Consider the following 20,357-nt stretch of genomic DNA (forward strand, 5'->3'; position numbering starts at 1 on the left):
GGCAGCAACTGTGCTTTTTGCAGGATCAAGTTCCTGAGGAACCAGGGTCATTAGTGTCTTGAGCCTGTGGCCACGATGCACTTGGCATTCAGTGGCAAGGTTGCACTTGCCACCCTAGCTCTGCAGCCTGATTTGGAGCATGACTTCAGGTTGTGTATCCTCCAAGCCTGGAATTCTGGCCCTCCTAGATGTTCTGTGAACTCACAAATTGGTAATACATTTGGTTTTTCACTAAATCAGCTCTAGTTAGGTTCTGCAGCTGCCTCTAAGAAACTTTGCTGATAAATTATAGAAGGAGTAACCAAAGTGACTAATGTGGAGAAAATAAAGAAATGAAAAAGTCAGTTATTGGGCAAGTGAATGGAAGCACAGGAGGGGAAGGGGAGTGATATCCAGTGGTGGTAAGAGGAGCTCAGAAGAGGAAGAGAAGACATATCCACACATCCACCTGGATTTTCTGCTGCGATCACCTTGCAGTAAATTTTTATTTTATTTTGTTTTTTAAAGAAAGGGAGAGAGAGAGAGAGAGAGAGAGAGAACGGGGGGGGGGGGAGACGGGGCAGAGAAAGAATCTTAAGCAAGCTCCATGCCCAGCACAAGACCCAGTGTGGGGCTTGATTTCACAACCCTGAGATCGTGACCTGAGTCAAAATCCAGAGTTGAACGTTTAACCCACTGAGACACCCAGGTGTCCCAGAGTGAAATTTTTACATCTGAAATATCCATCTATGGGGGCATAAGGACAATGAAAATGGAAGTCTGGAAGGCATGATTCCAGCAGATTCTTGTGAGGATGGAAACTTGGAAGGACTAGGCATATGCTTGTCAAGAAAAGAAGGGAAAATTGTCCACAGGAATGAAAGCCATGACCTCTCCTCTTTATATATTCCTAATATAGTAAATCAGGTTGTTTCTCATTTGTTAGAAATATGCTCATATTCTTCTCTGGACAAAATGCCATGAAAATGCCACTGATGATGTTGATCTAAGAGAATTCTACGAGAACACAGTGAGGCCCCGCCTGCAGTCTCTGATCCCAACCAGCTCTTCCTCTGCATACCTGCTTGTCTAACTCCTAACCATCTTCAAGTGCTTTCCTGGATCTTATCTACCATGAGACCCACTCTTATCTGGCTCTTGAATACTTCCACCTGTTCCCCTGCTCAGCAATGATTTCTTTCTGTACAGTGTTGTCACCATCTAATATTTTTAGGGTTTACTTATACATTACATTTATTTATTGTCTGTCTCCCCTACAAGAATGGAAGCACCAAAGGAGAAGGGATTGTTGTTCTTTTTTGTGCACTCCAAACTCCTAAGATAGTTATTGGCACATAATAGGAGCTCAGTAAATATTTGTTCAGTGAACGATAGATATGGCTGGGGTGAAATAAATAATAGGCAGGGTGACAGAGACAAGATTGTTGATGTGACAAAAAGTCTCCAAGGCCACATGAAGGCTTTAGATTTTATTCTGAGATATGAAGTCACTAGGTGTTGCTGAGTATGGACTACCTGGATCTGACAGATCAAGGGGGAAGAGCCAGGAGAGCAGTTGAACTTAACAAGGGATTGTGATTAATGGAACAGAGTCTCAGAGGTGATTAACTAGTGATCCACGTGGTCTTGGTCAGAAGAAGGCATAGTTACACAAAAAGTAAAGATGATTCTACACACAACCACAAACTAGCTATCTTTTATGGTGTTTATTATCAGTCACCATTTTTTGGGTGGGGTAAATTACATTCTCCTGTCAACTATATTTGTTTTAGAAATTACCTTGGTTGTGAACATGGTAGTCATATTTTCTGAACCAAGTATTAAGTAAATAGTTTAGAAAATACTTTTTCTAATCTACAAGTATATTTATGTATGGTCTTCTGAAGGTATCCAAATTAAATCACGTAGCATGACAGAAAGAAAATGAAGAGAGTGTTAGAAGGTATTCAAGGGGCCACCTTACTTAGATTGCAAAGGGGGATCAGACCATCAGGCTATAGTTTCAGTCTCAGGGGCATGAACGTTTAGTCCAGGAATATATACATATATATATATTTTAAGATTTTATTTATTCATTTGACAGACAGAGATCACAAGTAGGCAGAGAGGCAGGCAGAGCGAGAGGAAGGGAAGCAGGTTCCCTGCTGAGCAGAGAGCCTGATGCAGGGCTTGATCCCAGGACCCTGAAATCATGACCTGAGCCGAAGGCAGAGGCTTTAACACACTGAGCCACCCAGGCGCCCCCAGGAATATATTCTGAATACACATGCAATGTAACTAGAGGTATGCTTTAGGAAGATTAATATGTTAGTGACTTGGAATTAAGCTGGAAACTGGACCTCACCATGTTAATGCAGACATTCTGAGTACAATTTTGAAATAAGAAGATTTGATATTTTGTATTATTAACTCCTGAGTCAGACTAACATTGGTTCAAATTATAGTTCTATCACTTACTAGTTGTATAGTCTCAGGTAAGCTACCAAATAGGCACATCATTTTCCTCATGTTTAAAATGCACATAAATAATAACATTTAGGAGGATGATTCAAGGATTAAGGAAGTCAATAAGAAAAGCACTTGGAACAGGGCTGGGACTTACTAAGTGCTACCTAAGTGTTGGCTATTATTGTTGCTACTATTTCTACCTCTTAGGATGATATTAGACAGAAATATCTTCATGCTATATTTCTGATGCATTCAGTTTTTTTAAAGGGATGGCCAGCTGATGTAAGATAATTCAACTATTGTTGTAAACACTCAAGAAAACTATGGTGTTTTAAATACATATGTATATATATAATTTTAGAGAGACCGAGAGAGAACGTTCATGTGTACCCCTGAGAGAGGCAATGGACAGAGAGAGTTGGAGAGACAGAATCTCAAGCAGACTCCACGTTAAGTGTGGAGTCCAATGTGGGGCTTGATCTCACAGCCCTGAGATCACCACCTGAGCTGAAATCAAGAGTTGGAGGCTTAACTGGCTGAGCTATTCAAGGACCTGGAAAACTATATTTTGAAAAGCAATACTGACTAATTTTTCGAAGTAGAAAAATTCAAAGTCATAATAGTCACTGATTTCATGGCATGGCAAGATTATAAAATTTCAAATAACTGATATGGTTATATTGGTTTTGGTCATGGCTAAAATTCATAAAATGATTGCAATCTGAAAGACATTGTGGTATTTTATATTTACTATATTCTCCTAGTAACTCCATGAGATGGGCATTCTTATTTTGCCACTTGCCTGAAGAGGAAAAAACCTTAAAGAAATTGGTAACTTGAATAAGAAATTAACCAGTAGTAAGGACTCAGACTGGATTTGAATGCAGGCATTTTGACCCCCATATTTGCACTATGTTTTTGGGTTTATGACAGACAACTGAAATATGTGGTGATCTACAAACTAAAATTTAAAACAAAATGGCAAATTTCCAGGAATTATGCCCCAAAACTCTGTAACAGAGCAAAATATTCTTTGCCAGATCAAATTATCAAAAATAATTTGATAATGTAGATTTCATCCAGGATCAATGGATAAAATAAAATAATAATCAAGAAGATGATTTATAGAGTTCAAAACCCAGAGACATGTTAGTATTCATTATCATTCTTGTGGATTCTTGGACTTGAGACTACTGATTGTCTCAAAACTTTAGGGGCAGAAACTTAACAAAAATTTCTTTACATAAAGTACTAATTTCATCTAAGCTGTCTAATGGGATAGGTCATAAAACTGCAAATGAAAGCTAAATTAAGACATTCGTCTTTTAAAATACATTCTCCTATTTATTCATTAAATTTATTCAGAAAATACTTGTTGAGTAATGGGTTCCAGACAGCTGGGGATCCTGTAGAAAATGAGACAGACACTGTTCCTGCTGCTGGAGAGACTAGTTCTGATGAAGGAGGCAGAAGAGAGATCGATCAATAGATAGACTAATAAACAAAAAAATCATTCTTATGAAAGACATAGTGAGGTGAGTCAGAGAATCACCAAGAGCAGAGTGACTTCAGACAGGCAAGCCTAAAAGACCTATCTGAGGAAACGACATTCAAGCTGACTGAAAGGTGAATAAAAACAAGGAAAAACGTTCCAAGCACAGAAATCCTACAGAATTCATCAGCAAGTGTGTATCTCTAAAGAAGCAATGTAAATATTCCTTTCTCCCTCCTAACATCTAAACTTCTAAATCTGTTTTCATTTTTATAAAATGCACTTCCTTCATGAACTTCTATGATAGCAGGCACCATACACTCGTCCTCATAGCCCTGATATTTCATATGATGCCTTGACATGACAAGTACTTAAAAAGATATTTGACGGACACCTAAATAAACAGGTGAATGAAAGGTTAACAATAAATCTGGAAGGTTTCCTAAAAGAAAATTTAAAACTTATGGTTCAGGGTTAGGTTAACAGAAATGGCAGGGTAAGGACTCCAAAAAGTGCCTCTCTAAAAATCAATGAAAAATCTGATAAAATTTGTCAATATCAACTTTTTTCAGGACTTTAGGAATTAACCAAAGGCTTGCAGCAGTGCAGGGAGTGTTTATCCAAGAAAAACGGCTAAATCTTCTTAAGAAGAACAAACCTAATGACACCTTAACTTGCCCTATTCCCATCCCTCTCGTCATAGCTCCACAGTAGCCTTGAAAACCAATAGCCTACAATCACCCTGCAAACCAGCAGCTCAGCAGTTACCAGACGGGACAGAGTAAGATTGGAACTCCTTCGAGACCTCATTCCTAGAGAATTCTCATTATTTGAGCTGTCTGGCTTATAAGACTGAGAGTCTCACTTAATAAAACTATCTTTATCTAACCTGACTTGGAACTCACACAGTAGAAAAAGTCTTTCCCCCAGGGGTTTTGGTTGGGAACCTTTAAGGATAATTAACTTTGCAGCAGCTATCAGAGGCAATAGATAACAGCTTGGACAAACAACAGGCAAACCAAAAAGATTAAAATGAAGAGCTAGGGAATGTGCTGTCCTTGTGGCTTCAAAAGGTCCAGTGTATTCCTGGGAATATAAAAATGCATGTACTTGTGTAGGACTGCATCAATGCCCAGGGCCTCATTCAGACTCAGGAAAGACCTGAGAAGGCTCTAAGGTCTGACCTATGGCTGACCTTGAAGTTCTACGCAAGTGGGAAGTGAAAGTTAGGGCAGTGTTACCAACTGCCTAGTTGAGTATTGAAGGCATCCTCCAACATGCAAACAAAATCCCAAACATGCAAACATGGAGGTCTTATTCGTGCTTAGTGTAAAGAAATCTTTGTCCAACTATTAGCTGAACACTAACCTAACCAAGCAGAAACACATGTAGAAACATATGATAGTAATATAAAATATAATATAATCATACAAAATTTCTTGAATTAGTTCATGAAAGTCAATAAACAAATACACAAACAAGGCTATAACAAGAAGCAACAGCAATAAACCCTGAGGAAACAGGAGAATCTGATTTCCAGTGTTGCCACATTGTATTATTTAAAATGTCCAGTTATCAAAACAAAATGTAAGACATGCAATGAGAAATGTGCAATAATACATGGAACAAGAAAACATAGACCATACATAGGGGAAAAAAACAATCAGTAGAAACTATCCCTGAAAAAATTCAGATGTTAGACTCACTTTAAAAAAAGGGGTGGGAGAGGTTTGGGTGGCTCGGTGGGTTAAGCCACTGCCTTCATCCCAGGGTCCTGGGATTGAGCCCCACATCAGGCTCTCTGCTCAGCAGGGAGCCTGCTTCCCCTTCTCTCTCTCTGCCTGCCTCTCTGCCTACTTGTGATTTCTGTCAAATAAAGAAATAAAATCTTCAAAAAAAAAAAAGACTTTAAGAGATTTTAAATATGGTCAAAGACTTCAAGAAAAATTGTGTTTAAAGAACAAAATAAAGAATACTGATAAAGAGAAATAAATTATACATAATAAAGAGGAGGACAGAGAAACTTGAAATAGTGAATAGAAAAATGAAACCAAAAAAGAACATCCAAAAGAACAAACCAAAAGCTAGTTCTTTTGAAAACGAAACTGACAATCCTTTAGCTATACTGACCAAGAAAAAAGAGAAGCCTTAAAATCAAGGCTGAGGGAGATGCTTTTCTAGTGGTTTTCCAGAAATAAAAAAGATTGTGGGCAGCAAAATGAAGTTATATGTAACAAGTTAAATAACCTAGATGAAATCGACAAATTCCTTAAAAAGACACAAACTGAAAAACTGATAGTGTTACTAAATGTGAAATAATACAGAGAAGGTTAGCATGGCCCCTGCATAAGGATGACATGGAAATTTGTGCAGTGTCCCTATTTTTCTGTGTCTGTAATGTACAGCAATAGTGACCAGTTAACAACACTGTATTAAGCATTTGAAAGTTGGTAAGAAAGTAAATCTTAAAAGTTTGCATCACAAGGAAAAAAATTACAACTTTGTGATAATGGATGTTGATTGTGGTGATCCCTTCATAGTATATGCATATATCAAGTCACTATATTCCGGGTGCCTGGGTGGTTCAGGGGTTAAGCCTCTGCCTTTGGCTCAGGTGATGATCTCAGGGTCCTGGGATGGAGCCCCACATCGGGTTCTCTGCTCAGCAGGGAACCTGCTTTCCCATCTCTCTCTCTGCCTGTCTCTCTGGCTACTTGTGATCTTTCTGTCAAATAAATAAATAAAATATTTATTAAAAATCACTCTATTGTACACCTAAAATTAATACAATGTTATGTGTCAGTTATATTTCAATAAAAAAGAAGAAATATATAGCCTGAATAGACTTGTAACAAGTAGAGTGATTAAATTAATCAAAAATTTCTCACAAAGAAAATCTCAGCACCAGATCACTTCACTGGTAAAGCTATCATAGAGTTAAAGAATAATTAGCATCAATCCTTCAAAACCCTTCCAAAAAATATGAGGAGTGAATACTTCTGAAGTCATTCTATAAAGCCAGAATTATCCTGAGACCCAACCCAGACAAACACAAGAAAAGAAAACCACAGATCAGTATCCCTTATTAAAATAGATATAAAATTCCTAAAATTCCTTAATAAGACACTAGCAAAATGAATCTGGCAACAAAAAAATGATATATGCTATATGGATATAAATACCTATATGTAACATGGATATTTTATTTCCATAAAAAATTGTATGTATTATACCACATGACTAAGTAGGATTTATCCCAGGAATGCAAGGGAGATTCAACATGTGAAAATCAATTAATGTATAACATCGTTGTAAAAAACAAAACTTCATACTAAGTGAAAAAAAGCCAGACACAAAGGACCAGTGATTCAATAGCAGCTTTTACTCTGAGACTTATAAGAAAGTTGAGCAATATAGCTGGGATGGGCTGTAGTAGTGAGTGCTGAGGCCATAGAGATGTGGAGAGGTATCCAAGTCATTAAGGACATCTCTAAGAAAGAAATGATCTTGCAGTGGTGAACATAAGAATGGAGAATGCTATACTGAGTCAGATTCTTGTTCCATGAACTCTAATGTCCTTTGTATGGGTGCATGGATATCTTCCTTAATATCAACCTCCAAAGAGTGAGTGGTTTCCTCTCTCATCTAAATTCCTGAGCTCTACTACATCTTATACAGGAATTGATCTGAATTGCTTCCAAATAAACACAGCAAAGAACATATGATATTTTATGTAAATTGTTTTCAATTTTGCATGAGTCTTAAAAACCGAAAGCATACACACACATATATATATATGTACGCTTTCGGTATATATATATATATATATATATATATATATATATACAGTGTTATATATATATATATATATATATAACACTGTATATATATATATATATATATAACACTGATATCAGTATTTGAAGGAGCATTTGTCAGTGGAGAACAATGCGTTCTAAAAATAAACCAGAATGTAGAAAAAGAATAAAGGGTATGTCTTTCTCCATTGAACTGTGTTCAAGAGTTCAAGATTCAAGTATTATAGACATTTAGACGAATATAATACTTCTGTTGTAGCCTTTGGGTCAGACAGGCTCACCACATTATCTCCACCATTCCATAACTACTTCATGATTTCCTAAAGACCAGGATTTTAGAGAACCCTATATGAGGAGAGGACTCTAGTAAGGAAATGGTGAAGTCGGAAATGTGACAGTCAAGGACACATTCCCTTTTACTGTTTGTAGACATACAGGCCTGTGTGTTTCCGTAACTTTGTAGAGGTAAGCTCCATAAAGGCAAGTAGTCTTCTCTTTTACTCACTAATGTGTCTCCAGAATCCAACATGTTAGCATGGTTTCTACTTAGTGATTCTAATCCTCACTATTTCTATATGGTGTAGATAGTCAATGTTGAACAAGCCAATTTGCTTTCTGGTTTGATTCAATAAGAAGCAGTAGAAAATAAAGAAAAAAATTCCAGATAAAATATTTTCAGCAATTATGAAGCAGGGGGTTGCTGTTAATTTATATCCTACCTTTTGTAGGATATAATATACCTATTATATTGTTTTCTTCCAAATCATTTATTATTCTTTTTATATCAAAACATATAATTTGACATAGTAAGGTTTTTTTAAGAGATACTACTTCCCAACAGGTCAAATTATAAACAAGTAGTTGAGTGCAAGTAGCTTGAATAAGCACCCAAGCTTATTTCTGCTTTTTAAAACAGATGACAATTGAAGAGTACAAATCTGAACTAAAAAAAGCAAGGTGGCAATCCCCTCTTACTGTTCTAACCTCCCAAAGCTCTAACTTTTTTTTTTTAAGATTATTTATTTATTTATTTGACAGACAGAGATCACAAGTAGGTAGAGAGGCAGCCAGAGAGAGAGGAAGGGAAGCAGGCTCCCTGCTGAGCAGAGAGCCCAATGTGGGCCTCAATCCCAGGACCCACAAAGGCAGAGAGGCAGCCAGAGAGAAAGGAAGGGAAGCAGGCTCCCCGCTGAGCAGAGAGCCCAATGTGGGCCTCAATCCCAGGACCCTGGGATCATGACCTGAGCCAAAGGCAGAGGCTTTAACCCACTGAGCCACCCAGGCACCCCCAAAACTCTAACTTTTATGAGACTGACGCGCTACCTACTGCGCTAACAAGGCACCTAAAACTCTAACTTTTAAAACAATTCCTTTGGTGACAAAACCTTACTTGAACATCTGTGTTATGTAATATATGCACTGTATTACTTTTTACAAAATCTAGAAAATCCTGAATTACAAAAATAACTGAGGGGCCACCAAATTTGAAGAAAAAGGCTTTGTCTATACATATACAGTAGAGAAATTGGGCAAATCACAATCTCTTTAGCACTTATTTCATGATTTGGAAAGTAAGGGAGTTAGACTAGATGCCCTCTAAAATAACCTGGACAGTAATTAAATTCTAGGAATCTACCTGATCAATTTATACCCTGAAACACACAACTTGTGTTCAATTTTGGATTACGTTCAATTTCTATAAAACTCTGGGCCTTTAGCTGTACCCATAACATGTGATAAGTACTCATTAGATATCTCTTCAGCCAGGTCAGTTCATTCAGGTTTAGTACCTGCTGTGCCAAACACAGAAGATATGCCTTCCAGAATGGTCTCGTGGACAGTGGGATGAGAGAGGATAAATGCAAGTGTCCAAGATGCAACCTTAAAAAACACAAAACAAAACAGAAAACATGTATCACACAATACAACCTCCTTTGAAAGTGAATAAAAGCACGCTTAATATTCGCCATAAACATTAGAAAAAACCAGGAAAATGTTTAAATTAAACTTAAAAGTATGTTAGTGGTGGGGGGTGGGAGGTGGGGGTACAAGGTGGTGCGTATTATAGAGGGCACAGATTGCATGGAGCATTGGGTGTGGTGCAAAAATAATGAATACTGTTGTGCTGAAAATAAATAAATTTAATTAAAAAAAAAGTATGTTAGTAAGGAGCATTTTTGGAAACAACTAGATTTTTTGAACAAGAGAGTTGTTATAGACTTCTGAGAGGTCAAATCTATACTTCTATTTTGTCACTATAGTTTAACTTTGTTGTTTTTACAGATTAAACTATCTTTACTACAAAATGAGGCAGGATTCTTTTTTGGTAATACACATTATAAAATATTATATATGCATACATTAAATATTCAGAAACAGCAAATTATGACACTTAAAATGTTAATTCCAATGAAAATATTTTTAAAAATTAAATTTCATGAAATAGATATGAATAAGCAAATCCTATGTTCTGCAAAAAAAAAAAAGGTAATTTTCAATAAGCCCAGAAAAATATACCTCAAATCCCATAAACTAAATTATGAGAGTACTCAATATGAAAAATAATGGTCCTTTCCCACCTGAATATTACTGAACGTATCATGCTTGCAAATTCTCTCTAGACCAAAGAAGATTATTTCACATCTTTCCTCATTGCGGTATTACAAGGTTAAAATTATACTGCCATATATCTCAAAAATTAACTTTCCACTAACTCAGGTAGATGTTTTTGCCTCTAATTTTAGACTCCATAAAAAAGGAAACTGTATAAAATTAATAAAAGAAGTTTGGGTTTCCCTTGCATCTTTTCTGTAAACATGTATTGTAAAAGAAATTTCAGCTATTGTAAAATTATAAAAGAAATTTCAATCAGTCCTGAAAGACTCAGACAATATTTCACATTTAAAACACTGAAGTCTTTTCTGTCTCTTTTGTGGGGCAACTTTAAGTACCTTTACATAATCCCAATACTCCCCTCTGTGGCCAAAAAAGGAAGAGCAACTATCTGAAGGGAAACGGTCAAGTAAGCCAAATTGAATACTCCTCGTGGTTTCCCGCCCTGGGGCATGAAACCCGATGGCCCCGTAAACAGGGTACTGTGTACATAGACAAAGTGAATGGGAAAGCCAAGGCCACCACCATCTGGAGAGCCTCTTTCTGCAGCATGATTCAGATCACTTTAGACTTACCCTAGATCTCATCCAGTCCATTTTACAGTAGAAGAAACATGCTCAGAGAGCTCACTTCTCCTGTCTCCCGCTCGGGCCCCTGCTACCATGGTCTATGGATGGAAGTGCTGAATTACTGGATTTAATTAATAACGACTCCATCCATACTCACTTTGTCTTATTTAAAGGGTCAGAATTTGTAATGGGGAAAAACAGCTTAGTGGATAGCGCATAGATTTTCAGTTATACAAAAGAAGTGTTCAGAGTTATACCAAACAGTGCTTAGAGTTTTAGAGACTCACAAAAATTGGGTAAAACTTATTTCATAATGAACACAAGGAATTCAACTAAATTATTCATGGCTGTATGAAGATGTTGTTTATCATTTTTAAATTTGGTAAAAAACTCAATTACATTAAAAAAAAAGAATAGTCACATAAAAGACAGTAATGAGTAAATGAGAAATTTACATATATTACGGAAACAAACAAGAATAAATGACTTCGGGATCTTTGCGCACGCCCAGTTAAAGACCACTCCCCAAAGTATCAATTAGTATTTTGCCAAAGGGTCAAGTCCATGGCAATGGCAGCTCAAAAAGGAGAAGGGCCACCTGGCTCACTGAACTTCAGAAGCAGCCACTGCAATGTTTTTGGGATAAAAATAAAGATGGAAAGGGACAAGGAGGAAAGTCCAGCCCAGTAAGAGAAGATGAAATAGGTATGCTCTTCAGCATCCTTTATTGTTACATTCAAAAGAGATTTAACAAATACTGATGGAGTCTCTATAACAGGCCAGACAGTCTTCTACAATCATGGTAAACACAAACATATACTAGATATCATTCCTGCCCAAAGAACTTCACATCTAGTTGGGGGTACGAAATGCAATCAGGAGGACAAAGAGCTAAGAGTACAGGCAATGGTTGGGACAGACAACACAGACTGTGGGATGGTAAGGTGGGTTGGGGTGGGGGGTCACGGTCAGTACTGAAAGGGTTCGGAAAGAGCTTGGGAGAAGCAATAACAACGATAAAATGTCAGCGGTGAGATTCATTTTGGAAAAATGGTCCACAAGATTTACTGGGCAGGGATTTCTTGGAAATTGGAAATAGTTTTCCCATACAAATGGTTTCGCAAATTATGGCTGGTATTTTGGGCCAATCTACCAAAGTTCACCTCGACCACAATGGAGCCTTCTGGTGATCTGTCCTGTCCCCAGCCTATCTCAAGCCTGAGCTCTGAGTTCCACGCCCCTTGAGGGAGAGCCCAGAATGGGAGAGAAGAGAACCTGACCTGGGCACCAAGAAAGGACAGGCTGCACTACTTATCCCAGTGGCAGGGCTTTTGGGGGTTCTCTAGGCAGTGAGGGGAGATCACTGAAGCCAGACAGCAGCGGCCACTCCCACCCTGGGGCATTTGAGTGGTCCAGTTTTGGAAGACAGGGTAGTTTATTATTAATGCGCCACTGAAAGTAATGATTGAAACAACAGCCTTACTTTTCATAAAAGAAAGCTAACAGGGGCTCCTGGGTGGCTCAGTGGATTAGGCCGCTGCTCATGATCACTCAGGTCATGATCTCAGTGTCCTGGGATTGAGCCCCGCATTGGGCTCTCTGCTCAGCAGGGAGCCTGCTTCCCACTCTGTCTCTGCCTGCCTCTCTGCCTACTTGTGATCTCTCTCTGTCAAATAAAATAAAATAAAATCTTTAAAAAAAAGAAAGAAAGAAAGAAAGTTAACATTCAGTGAGCACCTTCTTTCTTTCAGGGACTGTCAGCCACTTGCCATATCTTAAAAATATAATGTTTATGATCATCCAATGTGGTAGATAACATTCCTCCTATTTTATAGATGAGAACACTGAGACTCAGAGAGGTTAAACACTTGACTCACTGCCACCCAGCGCTGGGATTTGGCTTTGGGCCTGACTCTAAAGCCTTTCGAGGGTTTTTGCCTGCACACCAGCTGCCTCTTGGAGGTGCCACTGAGAGCCAGAAAGATGGAACTCTCACTAATCATCAGACACTTTTCTTTCTGAAATTCATGATTTAAATCCTTTCAGGCTGGTGCCAGGAACAGATTCCAAAGAAATGACTTCCCCTGAGTCCGATCAATGCGGCTTTGTGTCCCCTTTTTCTGGAGGATCTCTCTAATGAGATCTTGAAAATTAATCCAGTGACAGGAAGGGCTGTTCTGTTCTGCTTAGGGAGATGTTCTGATATTCCTTTTTAATTTTGCTGTAAGCTTAATCAGTATCCAAGAAAACGACACAAAGAGAAATCAGGGCATGATATCAGAAGTACATAAAAGAGGGGAAAAAGGATTAGATGATTTTTATTTGCCCATACCAGATGAAGTACGTATGGCAGAGACAGCAGAATTTCTACTTCTGCTCTTTACCCAGTCAGTTTACAACCCATGAAAAGAAACTAGACTATCAGTACTTAAAAAGCCTTCTCTAAGAAAGAGGAAGGAGACATAAATGATACCTGAAATATCTCATCCCTATTTGTTAGAAGAAAAAAGAAAATGGACACATTTATCATTAGAGATGGACTGAATATTCCTGCTCAGTAGAAAACAGGTTACCCTTTAATTTCTCAAATAATATTAGAGCAGTTTAGGCTAATGTGAGATCCTCCCTGATGTGCATCCGACAAGAAGGAGCAGACATATCACATGGCTTTAATCTAGTTCATAACAGCTTTAGAAAGAAACAGTTAAAAAGGTTCTGCTTTCTTTAGTACCGTGAGTTCCAATGTCACTAGTCCATTCATGGGGAAACTTACAGGACCAAGATGCCAGGAAACACAAACAGGAATGGCGTGCAGGAGAACAGGTAGAGGGGAAGACAAAGAACTGATACTCACTGGGCACCAGCTGGGTTTATCTCACTGAATTCTCACAACCACCTTATAGAGAAAGGAGGGCTACCATTTATTAAGTACCCAAGTCCTAGGACCATACCAGTTGTATTATCCCTTTGTTACACATAAAGAAAAGGCAGCTGAGGGTTTAAATTATCTCCATGAGATTTTATAGCTCTGGTGGGGGTTATCTTGATTCATGCCTAATTCTATCCCAGACTATCCATTTACCTACTCTCTCCCCAATAAAATGACAGAGTTAAGACTTACTCATCTTTGAAGCGCCAGTACTAAGCACGTTGCCTGACAAAGCAAGCTCTTTTTAAAAGCACCTGTATAAAAGCAGGTGTTGTCACAACTGATCCCAAAGTGCAAGCTTTTCCCTTAGTCTCCTACAAGCTTGCCTTGCAAAGGGCAGAATTCACTTGATGTCTCTGCTCTGCCTCCTTTGTGATCTTATTAGATTTCATTAGGCATTGGGTTTTGTTTTTCTAGCTCACAACCAAATCCACTGTAGCCTTTTTCTTTCCCATAATAAAGAAGTGAAAAGACAAAAACAAAAAAACAAAAAAAAAAAAAAAAAAAAAAAAAAGAAGAAGAAGAAGAAAAGAAAAGAATAACAAAGGGAAAAAACCGAAATTGCAGGAGACAGAAATATAACTCCTATTTTACTAATATACTTACAGGGACAGCATTGGACAGAGAAGCCCAAAGTATTAAGAGCCCATAATTGGGGCTCTCTTCTTCCTTTCTCTCCGTCTCTATGATATCCAGCATAGCCTGCATTAATGTCTGTTTAAAAGAAATACATCTTGTCAAACCACACTATGTGACAAAGAATGGTGTTTGTAAACATAGACCACACATTTTTCCTTAATCCCAAATACATTATTTCTGTCGTTCCTAGGTTTGCAGCTTGAAGCATGCTAAAGGGTTTATGTAGCTACTGGTAGCATAGTTATTAGGAGTAGGTACTCTAGAACACAATTGCTTTACTGCATTGGTTCAAACGCTGGCTTCGTTTTTGGTTTTGATTTTTTTTTCTTAAATACTTTATTTTTATCACAATTTTAGGTTTACAATAAAACTGAGAAGCAAGTAAAAAGAATTCCCATATAACTCTGATCCCTACACAGGCATAGCCTTCTCTGCTTATCACTATCATTCACCAAAATCGTACTTTTTTTTTTTTTTTTAACCATGGATCAAAGATATTGACACATCACAATCACCTAAATCGTATAGTTTACCTTAGGGTTGACTCTTGGCATTGTAAAATCTTTAGGTTTGGACAAGTGCATGGTGATATATATTTGCCATTATAATGTCATATAAATTATTTTCACTGTCCTAAAAATTCTCTGTGCTCTGCAAGTGTATCTCTCCTCCCTCCCCAAAAACCACTGATCTTTTTCCTTTCTCCACATCTTGCCTTTTCCAGAATGTCATATAGTTGAAACCATACATTATATAATCTTCTTAGATTGGCCTCTTTCACTTAGTAATACACATTTATGGTTCCTTCATGTCTTTTTATGGCTTGACGGCTCATTTGTATTTAGTGCTGAATAATATTCCATTCCCTAGATGTGGCACAGTTTATCTATTTACCTACTAAAAGGCATCTTGGTGGCTTTCAAGTTTTACAGTTATGAATAAAACTACTTTAAACATCCAAATGCAGGTTTTTGTGTGGACATAAATTTTCAAAATCATTTGGGCAAATATGAAGGAGCACAATTGCTAGATTTTACGGCAAGAGTATGCTCTGTTTTGTACAAAACCACCAAAGTGTCTTCCAAAGTGTCAGTACTTTTTTGTCTATTCTCTTGGATTTTCTACAAATATGATCATGACATCTGTGAACAAAGGCAGTTTCATATCTGCTTTCCCAATTTATGTAACTTTTATTTCCTTTCTTGGTTTACTGCATAGGACTTCCAGTACTATGTTGAAAGGAAGTAGTAAAGCGGACATACTCACTGTGAAATTCTGATGCCAATTTCTAATGTGTGTGTATATGTGGAGGGGGAGTTCCAAACAGCAATAAAAACACTCAGGACACTATCTAGTTGAACTCAGTTCAACTCAATTCTGACACCCTCTACCCAGAAATAACATGGGGTTCTAAAGGTTAAGGATTTAGTCCTCCAAGACTATATCTTTTCCCCACCTCCCACCTGTCCTTTAGGTGCCCGTCACAGCCCAGGCTATTACCTGCACTTTGGACCAACTGACTACAGATTGAAGTTTTAACAAAACCTCATCCTTGGAATTCAGATGCCAGCTTCAAGTCGTTTGTTATCTGTACTTCTGACTGATTGCCCGTATAAATCAGAGGTTCCCACAACCCTTTCCCACATTCAATTAATTTGTTTATGGGGTTCATGCAAGTCAGAGAAACATTTTATTTACTGGATTATTATTATAGAAGGATATGATAAAGGATACAAACAGACATGCAGATAACCATACATAATGATTTCATTTATATATAAGCACACACAAGTGTGTGTGTGTGTGTGTGTATCTGAATATATTGTTGCTATTATAATTTTAACAAATTGTTACCTGTTAGATCAATTAAGATTAAGGAAAATAAATTTCTATTTCACCTTTACTTATTTTTTCTTTGATGCTCTTCCCTTCTTTATATAGATCTAAGTTTCTGACCTATATTATTTTTATTCTCTCTGAAGAACTTCCTTTAATACTTCTTGTAACTCTCTCATTTTTGCTAGACTGAAAAAGCCTTTATTTCAACTTTACTTCTAAAGGATAATTTCACAGGGTACAGAATTCCAGATTGATGGGTTTTTTTTCTCACTCTACTCTTTTAATATTTCACTCTACTCTATTTTTGTTTTGCATAGTTTCTAAGGAGAAGTCCGAAAAAATTCTTATCTTTGTTCCTCTATAGATATGTGTGTTTTCCCTTCTGACTTCTTTAGGACTTTTTATCTTTTTTTTTTTTAATAATTAAAAAATGATAATGTTTTTGGTGTTTACATGCTTGGTGCTCTCTGAACTTGCTGGATCTATGGTTTGGTGTCTGACATCAATTGTGGGAAAATTCTATCATTATTGTGTCAAATACTTCTTCTGCTCCTTTCCCCTTTTCTGCTCCTTCTAGTATTCCCACTGTATGGACGCTCTCCCTTTTAGAGTTGTCCCACACTTCCATAGTCTTTGGGCATTCTGTTCTACCTTTTTTTTAAGCCTTTATTCTCTTTGTTTTTGAGTTCTGGGACATTCAACTGCTATATCCTCTAGAGATTCTTCACTCGGCTCTGCCAGTCTACAAATAAGCCCATCAAAAGCATCCTTATTTATGTTATAGTGTTTATTATATCTAGCATTTAATCATTCTTAGGATTTCCATTTCTCTGCTTATATTATCTATCTGTTCTGCCATGCTGTCTACTTTATGTATTAGAGCCCTCAACATATTAAGCATAGCTGTTTTAAAGTCCCAGTCTGATAATTTTAGTATTGGTCTGTTCAGCCTTGTGCTTGTTGTTAGGATAGAGTGGCAACTTCCAAGATCCTTATATGTGGAACCAGAATCTGGCTTAGTTAGTCAAGACCCAGATGATAACCTTGGACAAGTTACTTTAAGCTCTGTGTCTCGATTTCATCATCTATAAAATGGTCATAACATGGTATCTACCTCATAGAATTGTTGTGAGAATTAAACCAGTTACTACCTATAAAGCACTTGAAACAAAACTTAGTACATATTATCATTTTGACAATTTTTAAAATAAACCTCTGCTTTTAGGAAAATGCAAGCAACAGAGAAACACAGGTATCTGGAGCATTCCAGAGCAAACCCTACCCCTATTTGCCATGAAGATTCTCAGCCTGTACACCATGGAGAAAGCACTGCCAATCCAGGAGATAGTATAAATACTTCAATATGCAGAGAAGGGATATCTGACTGGAATGGTGCCAACTAAGATCAGGGCCCCATCCAAGTCCACCTATGGTGGCTCTCCAGTCATTACACAAATTCCATGGAAGCTTCTTCTTCACTGGGAGGTTTCCCAGTCACACCTTTGTTAATGGTCATTCTCGATCGTGGGGAAGAGATTCAGATACATTTGCATTAAGTTACTCATGTACTTTGAATCTTAAATAACTCAAATTCAGGTGATAAAAATAATGGCAGCTAATGCCTAGTTATTGCTTGCTAAGGCGAGTACTGCTTTAAGGGCTTTGCAAATGTTCAACCATTCATCCTCAGTACAATTTGAAGAAGTAGATACTGTTATCTTCACCGTTTCACATTAGAGGAAACTGAAGCCACTTAAGTTAGGGAACTCGGCCAGAATAAATAGCTTGTGGGTGGTTGAGCTGGGATTCAAATGCTGAGAGCCTAGTCCCTGCTCCATAGCCCACACTCTTAGCTATTGCGATATACTGCCCCATGAGAGATACAGCCCACAACTCCCATGGATTAGGGATTAAGAGAACTGTATTGTACCACTATTTAGTAGTTTTGCCTCAGATCTTGGGATACATGAAATAACTGTTAAACCACAATCAAAGAAAATACACGATGAGAGACTAGTACTATGACTTACAAAGGCATGTAATGTTTCCAAAGTGATTAACCACCCTAATCTATTTTCTGGTTTTAAAAATCTCCAGTTTTCTGGGTATTAGAGCTGCTCTGAAAAATGAGTCATGAATTTGTGAAATGTAGTAACATTATGTCTAGCACAGAATAAGCCCCCCAAAAATGTTAGCGATGTCTTATTGTTTTTGTAACAATGGGTTAGCAAAATTGCAAATTACTTAAGTATAAATTTTATTCAGTGCTGGTTTCTATCATACAACATAAATTAAAATAACACAAAGTTTATAGCTCATGGAAAATCCTATACATGGATTTCATTCTTTGGATGCTATCCTGTAGTTGAAATCTTAATTTTAAGTGAAAATACTATTTTAATACATATCTAGAATAACAAGGGAGAAATCACCACACTTGATGTTTATAATGTAATAGATGTGTGTGTAATATTTCCAAAAAAAAAAACTTCTTCCAGTCTTCTGCTTAACTAGGCCATTGAAATCTACTTATACAGAAGACAACAGAATCTTTTATTTTCTTCTTAGACCACATTAAAAAAAAAAAAAAACAACTGGGTACAGAACATAAGCTCAGTGTGAACACTGCTGGAAAAAAACAAAAATTATACACACAAAAAATGAAAACTGCTCCTGAATGTTCAAACCGAGTTCTGCCCCCAAGTCTTAAACATTGGATTAGCTTCAGCAAAATGCAAAATCTATCTTTACTCAAACAGAGAGTTAGAGTACCCATGATTAAAAATGCCTCATTTCTTCAGACTTTTCAAAAAGAAATGCTGCTCTAGAAGTAATGTCAGTAGAGAGTTTGTTTGTTTTTTTTAAAGATTTTATTTATTTGACAGAGAGAGAGATCATAAGTAGGCAGAGAGGCAGGCAGAGAGAGAGGGGGAAGCAGGCTCCTTGTGGAGCACAGAGCCCGACGTGGGGCTCCATCCCAGGACCCTGGGATCATGACCTGAGCCGAAGGCAGAGGCTTTAACCTCAGTGGAGAGTTTTATCTGGGGCACTCAAAACACTGTTTGCCAGGCCCACAGAGCACAGATTCATCTGAGCTCATCTTTTATACACATGCCTCTTCACCCCTAAATCCTGGAAAACAATGCAAACAAAATGTGTTGGGTCTGTTTGTGAAGTAGAATCCTTAGCTAAAACACTGTTTATCAGTGTGGGGCTTTCCAAAATAGCTTTCTATTCCCTTTATTCTGGTGGAAGATAACTAAACATTCATACATCACTTTTTTTCTGAAGTGATCTTCCCTTCCAGCGTTAAGCAGTGTTGCTTGTGGTAACACTTGCTGTAATAATGAAAGGCAAGCAAATAAAAACATTTGATATCATCTATAAGAAAGAAAAGGTCTGGGGCACCTGGGTGGCTCACTAGGTTAAAAATCTGCCTTTGGCTCAGGTAATGATCTCCTGGTCCTGGGATTGAGCCCCATATCAGGCCCCCTGTTCAGTGGGGAGTCTGCTTCTCCCTCTCCCTCTGTCCCTCCCTCCTGCTTTTATGCACGTGCATGCTCTCTCCCTCTCAAGTTAATAAGTAAAAATCTTTAAAAAAAATAAAATAAAAGGTCTAATTTTTAATGATAAACACATGGTCTGAACTCTTATGTAGTCCTCACTATTCTCTAACTTCTTCACAAATATTAATTCACTTAATCCCCACATTCTATGAGGTAGATGTAGAAACCAAGTCAAGAGACAAGATGCTATGCCCAAGGTCATGAGACTAGTGACTGAATTGGAGCCCATGTTCAGACCAAGTGAATCCCAGTCTCTGAAGGGGAAGGTGGGTCTGGAGAATCAGGTCATTTCCAAAAGCTCCCCGAGATTCTGATGAGCAAGCAGGGTTGAGAACTTGTCATTACACAAGCATCAGAAACACCTGGAAGGGCTATGAAACCACGGATTGGGTTGAGCCTCCACCTCAGAGGCTCTGATTGCGTCCTCCCCAGACGATGTTGGTA

At 37.7% G+C, this 20,357-nt stretch overlaps 1 protein-coding gene and 1 non-coding gene across 6 annotated transcripts in view; one reads left to right on the top strand and one right to left on the bottom strand.

The window, feature by feature from the left end:
- The window catches only part of LOC101676932 (24-hydroxycholesterol 7-alpha-hydroxylase), a 90,960-nt gene that overhangs the window by 50,400 nt on the left and 20,203 nt on the right, over window positions 1–20,357 (bottom strand). For all 5 annotated transcript variants that reach the window (XM_045071028.1, XM_013061695.2, XM_004739764.3 and 2 more), the window contains 2 exons: window positions 14,476–14,583; window positions 9,549–9,639 (listed from right to left, as the gene is read on the bottom strand). In XM_045071028.1, the coding sequence (XP_044926963.1) occupies window positions 9,549–9,639; window positions 14,476–14,583 (199 nt within the window). The remainder of the gene's footprint in view (window positions 1–9,548; window positions 9,640–14,475; window positions 14,584–20,357) is intronic.
- LOC123389542 lies at window positions 6,225–6,327 on the top strand. Its single transcript, XR_006604157.1, has one exon. It is a non-coding gene; the product is annotated as a U6 spliceosomal RNA (small nuclear RNA).

This window comes from Mustela putorius, unplaced genomic scaffold (assembly GCF_011764305.1).
Source record: "Mustela putorius furo isolate JIRA1106 unplaced genomic scaffold, ASM1176430v1.1 tig00003983_pilon_pilon_pilon, whole genome shotgun sequence".
Classification (NCBI taxonomy): domain Eukaryota; kingdom Metazoa; phylum Chordata; class Mammalia; order Carnivora; family Mustelidae; genus Mustela; species Mustela putorius.